Source organism: Hemiscyllium ocellatum, chromosome 10 (genome assembly GCF_020745735.1).
Source record: "Hemiscyllium ocellatum isolate sHemOce1 chromosome 10, sHemOce1.pat.X.cur, whole genome shotgun sequence".
NCBI lineage: Eukaryota > Metazoa > Chordata > Chondrichthyes > Orectolobiformes > Hemiscylliidae > Hemiscyllium > Hemiscyllium ocellatum.
The window spans coordinates 72,803,857-72,816,117 of record NC_083410.1 but is presented as its reverse complement, the minus strand read 5'-3'; the positions used below and the strand labels follow the sequence as shown (position 1 = coordinate 72,816,117).

At 40.7% G+C, this 12,261-nt stretch overlaps 1 protein-coding gene across 2 annotated transcripts in view; it reads right to left on the bottom strand.

Moving 5' to 3' along the window:
* ezrb (ezrin b) overlaps nucleotides 1-10,628 on the bottom strand; it is a 119,079-nt gene extending 108,451 nt beyond the window's left edge. The window contains exons 1-2 of one of the 2 annotated variants that reach the window (XM_060831600.1): nucleotides 10,564-10,628; nucleotides 9,722-9,804 (exon numbers count right to left, since the gene is read on the bottom strand). In XM_060831600.1, coding sequence (XP_060687583.1) covers nucleotides 9,722-9,733 — 12 coding nt within the window. In that variant the 5' untranslated portion in view covers nucleotides 9,734-9,804; nucleotides 10,564-10,628. Of the gene's footprint in view, nucleotides 1-9,721; nucleotides 9,805-10,508 lie in introns of both variants that reach the window. The other variant, XM_060831601.1, reaches the window with a different exon arrangement.
* Nucleotides 10,629-12,261: the final 1,633 nt, after the last annotated feature.

Here is a 12,261-nt window from a genome sequence, read left to right as displayed (position 1 = left end):
AATCCTAAACAAAGATAGTATTTAAAACTATACAGGTATTGAAAAAGGAAATTAAAATTAACAGTTAGATTAAAATTAAAAATTAGAGTGGTGCCACACATTTAAGTTAGATGAATTAAACAACTGGATGTCATTTTCGTCGATTTGATAGCACTTAGATTAGGGTTAGCCAATCCCCATTGTTGTGGTCTTAATTAATAATCCAGACTGATAAGGCTTGCACTACATTGTTAGAAGGTCAGTCTTTCAGTTGGAAATTTAAACTGAGAAAAGCTGCCGTTACCCTTCAGCAGTTATTTTTTAAAATATATTTTATTGAAAAAAAAATTTAACATTACAAATTCAAAACAGTACAAAGAACAAGTAAAAACAACCCACCCTCATGTATAAATACATATACAGAAAAATATATAATAAAAACCCAACTAAATAAATAAATACATACAAAAACTCAATTCAGCCAAACAAGACATTCATATGTTCACAGTCCCTCCTTCCTCGATACTGGATTCATAAAACACAATCATTACGGCTATATAAAAAGTCCTTATTAGTGAGACTGATAAATCTGTGTCCAGATATTCCAAAAAGGATCCCAAAATCTTTGTCTTGTAAAAACTCTCAGTGTGGGGTGTACCATACTTGAAAAAAATCCACAACAATCTCCCACCAACCCGACAGGCCTGAGGGATTTTTCAGATACACAATATGATCTTCCCTTCCTTGCTCAAAAAAAAGTGAGGATAAACTGGGCAGGCTAAGGAGGGAAGAAGAACGAGAGCACCCGGACCGACCTTGAACTTTGGACATGAAGATACCTCTGGCTTAAATTTTGACACAAACAAGCAGTCTGGAGCCAAGTGGACCCTATGAGGAATCTTCAATGCAAAGCATGGATCTTATTGCAAATGGATATCTTCCTTGCATTTTCCCAAATACCTTTCCAAGCTGGAGGAGACTTCAATGCCTAGCTCTCTCCCACACCCTGCTCAGTCAGTCAAACTCCTCAACTGATTATATAGAGTACTAACAGAAAGTGTACTCTTAGCACCAAGCACCCTAAGTTGGATTTGTAGGGATCAAAGGTGTAAATTTTTTTAAAAATAAAGTCCTCAACTTGGAAATAAAAAGGAGATCCCTGTTAGATGGCTTGTATTTCCATGCTAACTGATTGAAGGGCATCATTGTCTCTCACTCAAATCACCCATGCAAAACACACCACACCACTAGCTGCCCAACGTTCGACTCCAGAATCTATCATCCCCGGGTGAAAAGTGGCATACCCATTACTGGTGTAAAAGAGGTTTTGCCAATATTGCCTTCATTCTGCTGAATTGCCCTCCATGCTTTAAAACGGTATCAATAACTATTGGGTTATGGCAATATTCCCCAACTGTCCTCATTTTGTCCAGAAACAGCAAGTTAGTAAGGGGGTACCTTGCCTGGGAGATTTCACTGTCTAACCATACTGAAAGAGGGCCCCAAAGGCTCACTCACGTAGGATTAAAAGCAAGCTTAGTTTGAAGTTTTTTTTTAAAAAGGTCCACTCCCGCAATCTAAGATAGTTGCAATTCAGCTAAATTTAAATGAGGGGCTGTTTACGACGGCAAATAAAAAAAGGAGCTGAAACAGCCAGTCTCCTGAAATGCTTGCTTATTGAAAACTCAGGGGAGAATATTCATCTTAATAAGCACTATCTGACCCAACCACAGGACTAGGAGGCCTCCCATCTTTGAAGGTCTTGTTTGATTTTTAGTCAAATAATTGAACAAAATTGGCTTTGAACAGCTGATCCAGAACTACAGTAGAGTAGAGAAATAAATATGCCCAAATACACAAAACACCCCTGTGACCACTTAAATTGGAAATCTATATTCACCCTCAAGATCTAGCACCTTCATTAGACCACCCATAGGCATTGCCTCTGATTTTGCAAGATTAATCTTGTACCCCCAAAAAGGCACCAAACACACAGATGCATTGTATTAGGCGAGGCACTGAAACTGCTGGATTAGAAAAATATTCGGACATCATTCGGATATAAAATCTTATGTAATTTTGATCCCATTCCTGGAGCTGATACATTAGTATCCTTATGAATGGCCTCTGCCAATGGTTCAATCACCAATATAAAAAGCAGTGGCGAAAGGGGACAGCCCTGCCAGCTGCCCTTAAAATTACTTGATCATACCCCACTGGTGATGACTGCAGCGAGAGGGACACTGTCGAGAACTTTCACCCATCCTATAAAGACTTCACTCAAACCAAACCACTCTAAGAGTGTAGAAAAGGTATGGTCGTTCAACTCAGTCAAAAGCCTTCTCTGCATCTCAAGAAATCACCAATCCCTGTATTGACTGTTGTTGACATGCTTGAATTACATTAAGAAGCCTCCCAACATTATTGGAGGACATGGCCCTTTATGATGCCCATCTGGTCCTCTTTAACAATAGAGGGTAACAGTCTCTAGCCTTAAAACTGAGAGAGTGTGTCTTAGGATATTAAGCTCCACATTTAAAAGTGAAATGGGCCTGTATGAAGCACAGTCCTCCAGGACCTTTCGTAAAAAGGATGAAATACTAGTCTTTCAGATGGCAGGAGACAATCATGGCTGTATGAGTCATTAAACATGTTGAGCATCAGGCCTGATGACATGTTTATAAATTCCTTACAGAACCCGCCTGGGAAGTCTATCAGGACCAGGTGCCTTTCTACTCTAACTGTTTCACAACTTCCTGCACCTTTTGCTCAGAGGAGATGACATTGGAAAAGGACTCTTGTTTGGGGGTATGCGCCAGAGAGCTCCAGATCTTTAAAAGATTTAATTTTGGCCCACCGCTCCTCACAACCCTCAGATTGGCATAATTTAGTAAAATCTCTGGAATGCCACATTAATCTTTTTGGAGGCACATGTTAGGTTCCCAGACCCTTCCCTGATCACTGTAATGGCCTGTGGGGCTCTCCTTTTCCTAGCGAGATATGCGAAGTATTTGCTTGGCCTATCACCATGCTCATATAACCTTTGCTTTGCAAAAGCAACCTCCTTTGTTGTCTGAGAGAGCACAGAATTCAGTGCAGACAGCAGCACTGTAACCCTCTGTTTGACCATTAAGGGCCTGTCGAACTAAGCCTTCTCAGCTGCCTTCAACTGTGCTTAGAGGAGATGTTGCTGCTCACCCTTCTGCCGCTTCCTACTGGCAAAGTAGGAAATAACTAACCCTCCAGCATAGGCTTTGGTAGTTTCCCAAAAGATGGATGGGGTACTAATTGTGCCTGAGTTAATGTCTAGGAATTCCTTAGAGAAATACTCCAGAAGTTTCTTACCCTGGAGGATAAAAAGGGACCCAGTCACCAGTCCTTCACTGTAACGTCCTTAATCTTAACCAACAGGTACACTGGAGCATGATCAGATGGTAGTATTACCATCTGATGCCGCCAAATCTAGGGTTGCCACAGAGGTCAGAGAAAACAAACAATCCTGGTCTGACATCTGTACGAATTGGAAAAAAAAGTGTAAAATCCCTGCCTGTAAAAAAAGGTGAAAGAACCTCCAGATGTTGACAAACCCCAACTCCACACACAGATCCAGTAGTTGGAGTATCGAGGGGCCTTTGAGCAACTGTGCGAGATCCACGAGATAGTTAAAATCTCCTGGCATATCATTTTATAGCAGGAGGAGACTGATCAGTTTAGAAAACGCATCTACCAAAAATTTGAGGGGATGAGCTCGAGGGCAATAAAACATTTGAAACACCATATTCTTCCCCATTTATCAAGGCTTTAAGAATTACAGACCTCCATATGTCTGTAACATACTCTAGTAAGTTAGGACGGGAGATTCCTCCTCACCAATAAAAGCTACTCCCCTACTTCTGGCATTAAAGGATGAAAAGTAAACCCGATCAAAGCCATTCTGCTGTAGTTTCAAATGCTCCCTATCATCCAAGGGAGTCTCCTGTAACAAAGCAATATCCACCTTCTCCTTTTTAAGACTCAAGAATACCTTCTTCCTCTTAATTGGTGAGTGACCTCCCTTGATATTCCAGGTACACTATTTATGGCTAATGACTTGATTTTAAATCTTCTGCAGTAACATTTAAAATTCCAGAGAGGAGGAACTCAAACCACAAATTGCTGAACCTTAGTGTCATATGATCCAAACAAAAAAAAACTACACTTAAACAAGTCTAATAAAAAAATTAAAAACAAAAACCCAAAAAAACCCAACATAAAGCAACAACAACACTGAATAGGAGAACTCACCCCTGCCCAAAGGGGCAACTACCCATCCCATACTGCCCATAAGTAGGCATTTAGTCATCCCAACCATTTTCCCCCCTCCAAGTCAGAGCCACACGCTGCAAACAAGCAGAAAAATACACCATGGAATAGCAATATGAATAAAGAAAAAATTGATTTTAAAGAAAAAAAAGGGGTAAATGTCCCACCCATCCTTTAGTATAACTTAATTTGAAAGTACTCATCTCAACCACCACCAAACATTGGTTTAAACCAAATGACCATCAACAGAAAGAAATAGGAAGAGCAAGCTCCAACCGGACTTGCTGTTTATTTTTTTAAAAAAGATACACACACAACTCTTATTTATACATACTAAATTCAGATTAGGTTAATTTGTCCACAAAGTCTCTTGCTTTCTCCGACATGTCAAAGAGATGTACAGCTCCATTCAAGATGTTCTGAGTACTGCCAGATACCTCAGTATTGAATCCCTAGCTCCCTCAGTCTTCTCTTCACAGATAGGATTCTCTTTTCTGGGTCACTACCGCTCAGAAGTCCTGGAAGAATATTATTAGAGCCCTCGTAAATTAGGGACCATCGATCCTTCCCCTGGATTCTGGAAGCTTCCACAATTCTGTGTGCCTTTGTAGTGATGAAGCCATACCAGGAGAAGACAAGGACATTGATCCAGACCTGGAACATAGAACAATACAGCACAGAACAGGCCCTTCGGCCCACGATGTTGTGCCGAACATCTATCCTAGATTAAGCACCCATCCATGTACCTATCCAATTGCCGCTTAAAGGTCGCCAATGATTCTGACTCTACCACTCCCACGGGCAGCGCATTCCATGCCCCCACCACTCTCTGGGTAAAGAACCCGCCCCTGACATCTCCCCTATACCTTCCACACTTCACCTTAAATTTATGTCCCCTTGTAACACTCTGTTGTACCCGGGAAAAAGTTTCTGACTGTCTACTCTATCTATTCCCCTGATCATCTTATAAACCTCTATCAAGTCACCCCTCATCCTTGGCCGTTCCAATGAGAAAAGGCCGAGAACTCTCAACCTCTCCTCGTACAACCTATTCTCCGTTCCAGGCAACATCCTGGTAAATCTTCTCTGCACCCTCTCCAAAGCTTCCACATCTTTCCTAAAGTGAGGCGACCAGAACTGCGCACAGTACTCCAAATGTGGCCTAACCAAAGTCCTGTACAGCTGCAACATCACTTCACGACTCTTGAATTCAATCCCTCTGCTAATGAACGCTAATACACCATAGGCCTTCTTACAAGCTCTATCCACCTGAGTGGCAACTTTCAAAGATCTATGTACATAGACCCCAAGATCCCTCTGTTCCTCCACCATCTAAGAACTCTACCGTTAACCCTATATTCCGCATTCTTATTTGTTCTTCCAAAATGGACAACCTCACACTTAGCAGGGTTGAACTCCATCTGCCACTCCTCAGCCCAGCTCTGCATCATATCTAAGTCCCTTTGCAGCCGACAGCATCCCTCCTCACTGTCCACAACTCCACCAATCTTCGTATCATCTGCAAATTTAGTGACCCACCCTTCGACTCCCTCATCCAGACCTGATCTGCACACTGTGACCCGGTCAGCCCATCTTCAAGCCTCATGAAAGCCTCCAAGTTAAGGAATTTCAGCAACCAGTCCTCAATAAATTCCACCAGCCGCTCACTGTCCTTACACTTAGGTAGACAGACGATCCAATTTTTCCCCTCCGGCCCCTGTTCAAGATCATCCACTTGGTCTCAAATTATGGACCTGTGTTTCCAGAGCTTGAATCCTATCCTTGGAGGAAGTGGCATCAGCTTCCACCCTGTGATTGTGTTGAACCTCATCCATCCTCTTTTCCAGATCTCCCAGCTGCTGTTCATGCTTCTGCAGCATGCAAGAGATCGGGGCCAGCTTCTCCTCTATCTGCTTACCCAGCATCTCGTGAGATTTTGCGAGTTCATTCATCAGGGCCTGGTAGTAATTGAGTCAGAGGATCCTGCAGGTTGGCATGCAGGCCCAGCCTCAGATGCTCCTCCTCCAGCATCTCTGGGTGGCAAAAATGCAGGTAAGTCAATTTTTCAGTTTCCTAGGACTCCATGACCTTTCTTGAGTCCCAGGATATCACGATGGCCCGGGTTGGGCGGCTTAGCAATTTGTCCCACTTGTGTTGTGGTGCGGAGCTGTGCAACACGATCCTCCTAGAACGTTGCCATCTTGGATCTCCCCTTCAGCAGTTATGTTAAACCGAACCTAGTTAGGGCTGTTGTGGTGCAGTGATAGTGCTCCCATGGGCCTCCTCCACCAAACTCTAGCTACCTAATGCCTAAAGACCACCACCTTCTGCCTTGGGACCCTCCAACTACATGGGATCCATGTTGATTTCACCACGTTTCATTTCCCCCTCCTCTTATCCTAGCACCACCTTCAAACTGTACATCACCCCCCCCCCCCACCTCCATCTACCTAACGCATTCCCAGCTACCTTCCCCAACCCCACCCCGCATTTACCTCCACTCCCTTGGGCCACCACCTCATTCCTGAAGGAGGGCTTTTGCTCAAAACATCAACTCTCCTGCTCCTTGGATGTGCCTGACCAGCCATGCTTTTCCAGCACCACATGTTTTGACTCTGATCTCTAGCATCTACAGTCCCCACTTTCTCCTCCCATCTCTAAGCCAGGAGAGATGGGTTCAAGTCTCAAGACAAGTTGATCAGAAAATATAAAACCAAACCCATTTGGCTACTCTAGTTCATGAGTGATCCAAGATACTTAAAAATCAAGAAATTATTTTCAAGTCATCACAATTTTTGTTGTGTAGCACTTGGCAACACTGAATTCCAAAAATACTTTTGAGCTAACCCAAGCATAGCTACTGTCATAACATGGTAAAACACTGCAGCCCATTTCTACACAAGATCCCACAAACATAAATGAAATAAAATATTCAGATGTTTGAGACATTGTCATTTACCAATGATGTCACTGGGAACAATTTCCCCACTATGCACAGAACCTTTTAATGTTCAATTTAACATAATCTCAAAACAGTATATCCTTAACCTTAAGTGTGGACCTACATTAAGTCTCCACAGTCAAGTTTGATAACCTGGGTTTGAGTATTAAACAGTAATACCATTGAGCCATGGATGACATCTTAAAAGATTTAGATTATCAAACTTGCACTGATGCTCTAAAAGGCACCCTATTCTATCCCATCTCCCTAACTGCACATGAGGATTTAAAACCATAGTCAACCCATCCCAGCTGCATGTCCTTGGATACTACAGGGACATGTTTAGGAAGAGCATGTGAACTCTACAGAGTTGGTCACTAACTAATGACCACATTTTCAGTTACTTAAGCTCCCTGCATTGGAGTCCTCTTCCTTCACCTCTTTTGGCTTTGCTTTTCTCCTTTAACACACATCAAAGCATCCCTTTGACTCAGCTTTAGTTGCTGAAAGCTATTTGTAGCTAGGTGACACATTGTTTTATAATACTCATTGAAACATCTTGGGACATTTCAATGCATTTAACAACATGTTGAAAGTTTTAAATATTGGCTTACAACAAAAAACATTATTTTAATTGAAGATTTTAAAAAATTGTCGTAAATTATTTTGATCAAGGAGAAAAACAGCCTGTGTACCAATCAACCCTTCATAATTGCTGATAGCACATTCCAGCAATTGTCCCTAAAGAAATGAAAACTCAAGTGCACAATACATCACAAAAACAAGTCTATTTAACTTTCTGGAACAGGTGACAAAACTGGCTATTTAGACCAGTTAACTCATGCTGACATGCAATGAGTAACCCTAATTGCATGCACACACCCATCCTTCAGCTACCTATTCTGTATCGTCATTTCCTACGTCAATCAATGCATCCCACCACCCTCTCTGCAAAGACCTCCCCTGTGCTGTTCAGAATCTTGAAGTTTATACTAATTGCCAAAAACCAATTGCTTCTATTTTGTCATCCTTTCATAATTACAGAATGCTGAGGATTTTACAAATTGTTGTTTGATATAATGAAACACTCCAGTGTTACAAGTTCTTTTTTGCACACCACTACCCCATTACAACATCCTGACGTAGGGGAATGGGTCTTTAATAATTCTGCTGTTAACCTCATTATTGCCTCAAATCCATCCTGAAATATGGAATCAAAAACTGAACATAATACCTAACTGACTTACTAAATTGCTTCATAGATTCATCATTACATCAACTTTTTAATTTAAAAATGCTTTAAAAAAAAACTTGAGTCTTTTGAAATCTCAATGAGAGAAAAAAAAAGTTTGTTAAAAGCTGCATGGAATCATTTTAAATACAGATTACTTTTATTCAGCTCAATCTCCAGTTTAGTAGTGATGACAATACTTCCTCTACATTAGTTTCAATTCAGTTCCTGGCATATTCAACCTTAATCCATTTAATATTGATCAGTTACATGCACAAAAAGGCAGGAGTTCTCGACATAAGACAGGAGTGGAAGGCAGGCCATTCGGCCCATCATGTCCGCTCTGCCATTCAATCATAGCTGATGGGCATTTCAACTCCACTTACCCACATTCTCCCTGTAGCCCTTATTTCCTCGTGACATAAAGAATTTATCAATCTCTGCCTTGAAGACATTTAGCGTCCCGGCCTCCACTGCACTCTGTGGCAATGAATTCCACACGCCCGCCACTCTCTGGCAGAAGAAATGTCTCCGCATTTCTGTTCTGAAATGTTCATCATTACCTTTGAAAATTCTAAACTGTTTAAATAACTAGATGTATGACCTAATTTGTTAAATTAGAAAGTATTATGAACTTTTATATATCCAGGAAGAGTTAAATAAGCCATCCACATTTAAAGGAAAACATTGAAAGTAGAAGAGTAAAAAAAATACACCCAAAGCTCATGTCTACTACATTCTTCTTGGAAGGCAGGAGTAATCTTAAGTAGTCCATTTTTTGGATCCATTAAATTGTACCCTCTAGTGTTTCCACAGTAACCAACTAAAAACTTTTGAAGCACTTCACTCTAGTACAAATGTAGGCTTTGTTCACCATATTTAAGCCACCTCTGAAACTCGGAAGGGCAATGACTTAAAAAAAAACTTACTGTAGGGTGGTAAAGTCTAAAAAAAGGAAAACAAGATACTATTAACAGAACAGCTCATTGCCAGGCTTAACTAACTTATTAACCAGAGCAACCTGTAATGCCAAAACTTCAAGTTTCAGTTAAAGCAAGATTACTTTTTGAAAACTGCTTTCCCCAGTCAGAATTACATAACAGGGAAAAGAAAATCTAGGAAAGGGTGTAAGCGTTAGATTATATGTAATGCAATGCAGTGATTTCTGCGACTTATTTCACAAGACACCATCTTAAGTTAGTTAAGAAATGAGTTTTAAACACGCCTGGCTTTCCAAAATAAAAAGTTACAGACTCTTAACCACTTACCGGTTTCGGCATTTTCGGTCTTCTAAAGCTTTTTTCTGGTTGAAGAAATCCAAGAGCCTAGGATTTGAGGTCCACTCAATCACCTGCCACAAAATAGAAGATGAGGTGAAGAGCTCGGTCGGTAGTGCTTGGCCCGGAGAGATCCTCCGGCCTGGTAAAGGCTGCAGCTTACAGTGATTCACCACCAGAAACTTTCAGCTGGCGAACGGGGTACAGCCAGAAAATCCACTAACAGCAGGTGCCGCCCATTCGTTAAATACCTCCAGGGAGGAAGGTGGTGAGGTAGAGGACTGTGAGAAGCTAAATAATCCGAGGCTTGGTCCCGGGTCGTCCAGGGTTAATTAAAGTGACATTCCCCCGATATTTGGGAGGTTAAATCAGGCCTTGAACGGTTTAAGGTATGAACACTTAATTCAGGTAGATTCCGTGTGTACGCTGACATTTACCTCAAATTGTTAACTTATTTAAAATTCTTAAAGTATAGTTTGGATCCAAATTTTAAATACTTTTCAGAACTTATTTTAAATTTGATATCTTAATTTCAATTAGTTTTATTGTAGATGAATTCGATTCAAGAAAAAGAAAAACTTTTCTAAACTGTGACGCCTGGTGTTCCACCCATGCCCGTCGCATTTCCTCCACCGAAAACTCGGTGAAAATGTATCACAGTCTCGGCAGAGATTGGGCCGGACATGCATCAATCACAGCGCAATTGAAAAACCCACTCTTGCCGCTCCTTTACTACCTCCCTGGCATTCTAACTTTTCCCTATAATTCAGCTCCTCACCTGCATAAGTCACCTACGCTTGGCTCTTTCCAATATGGCTGGCTGTTCGTCTTACCTGATCCTGTCCGCTACCTGCTTTACTCTTACTGCCACTCCCCTGTAATGGTGCCGCTCCTTTTCTCAGTGGCGCTGCCTTCCACTCGCTTCCAATACTACAGCATTAGGGAAGAACCGACTTTCATTTAGGTAGCACCTTTAGATTGTTGGAATTTTTGGAAAAATAGTTCTCACAAAATCAATACAAATGAAGTTGATCAGGGTATTGGGATAATTCATTTTCTCTTAACGAAGACGGTGGAATCTTTCTTGTTCAGTTCAAATGGCTCATTTATTTAATATCTCACCAGAAAAAGATCTCTGTGAGAGCAAAATGCTCCCTCACCTCTGTACTCGAATGTGGGCATTATGAACTCAAAGTCTGGAATGGGGCTTGAATTTACGTTTGTCTGATTGTGTTTTATTTGAGCTAAGTATCAAAGTACAGTGTGGCTAAAGGGTAGACAGAGTGATGGCCACTGACCTTGTGTAACTACAGAATAACAAACACAAACGTAGGCAGTATACGTATAAAGGGAAACAGGGTATCACAAAACACAAAAATAGAATACTGCAGTTGCTAGAAATCTCAAATAACAATAGAATTTCTTTATTTGCAGCACTTTCTGTTTTTATTTCAGGCTGCCACATAAAATGTGATCATAAGACACAATGGCTCACGATGGAAGGGGCTTCTGGCATTTGCCAGATTAGTTGTGCTACATTGTATGTCATTTTGAGGTCACAATGCTTGTCAAAACAACTAATAGACAGAAGATGGAGTGAAGAAGTGAGTGGAGGAAAACCAGTGTTAAAAGAATCTGGAAACAAGAACCAAAAGACCTAGGTCTGACTGACCAGCTACCAAATTGAGGTTCAAAATAGTTGACAATAACATGATATCATTGCCAAAATCAAGAGAACTGAGTAAAGCCACTTCATTCCACCACTTTTTGGTCTGGACTCTTGATCCATAGAATGCCTGTAATTCAATAATAATATTTATTTAAAATTGTCTGTTCTGTTTGTGAATGAATGTGTTCACATTTGGATATAAAGGGAGGGTAGTTTAGGGTTGCATATTAGTAATTAATAATCAATTTTTGCCATGTTAAAGAATATATATGTTATAATACCTTTTTGTTTCCTTGTTTATTGATGAAACCTGGTTTGTGTTTCTTTTATCTTAGATATTGATAGAGGTCATAAAAAAAACCATCTTGATCATTTACATGTTTGTAACAACTCATGGAATAATGGGATTTGATTACCAACGCAGACTTCCCATCAAGATCATGACAGAACTTCAGCTCCACTTTGCCATCCACTTCTCGAATCTCTGATCTTTCAAGAGAACAAAGATCTATAAAGAAACTTCAATATAACAACAACGGAGCATCCACAACTTTCTGGGATAGAGAATTCCAAAGATCTATGGTTTTTTTTGGGCCATGAAAATTCTCCTAATCTCATCCCACTTGATTGTTTTCTGATACTGAAAGAAACTATATCTTTGCGATTTTTGAAAAGATTTGTAGCTCATGTTGATGATAAATATGTAAATTAACTCACTGAGCTTGAAGGTTTGTTTTCAGACACCATACTAAGTAACATGGTCAGTCAGTAAGCGTCTCTGGTGAAGAGCTGGTGGTATGTCCCACCTCTCTATTTTTAGGGCTTGGTTTCTTAAGGTGGGTGATGTTATTTTTTTCAAGGG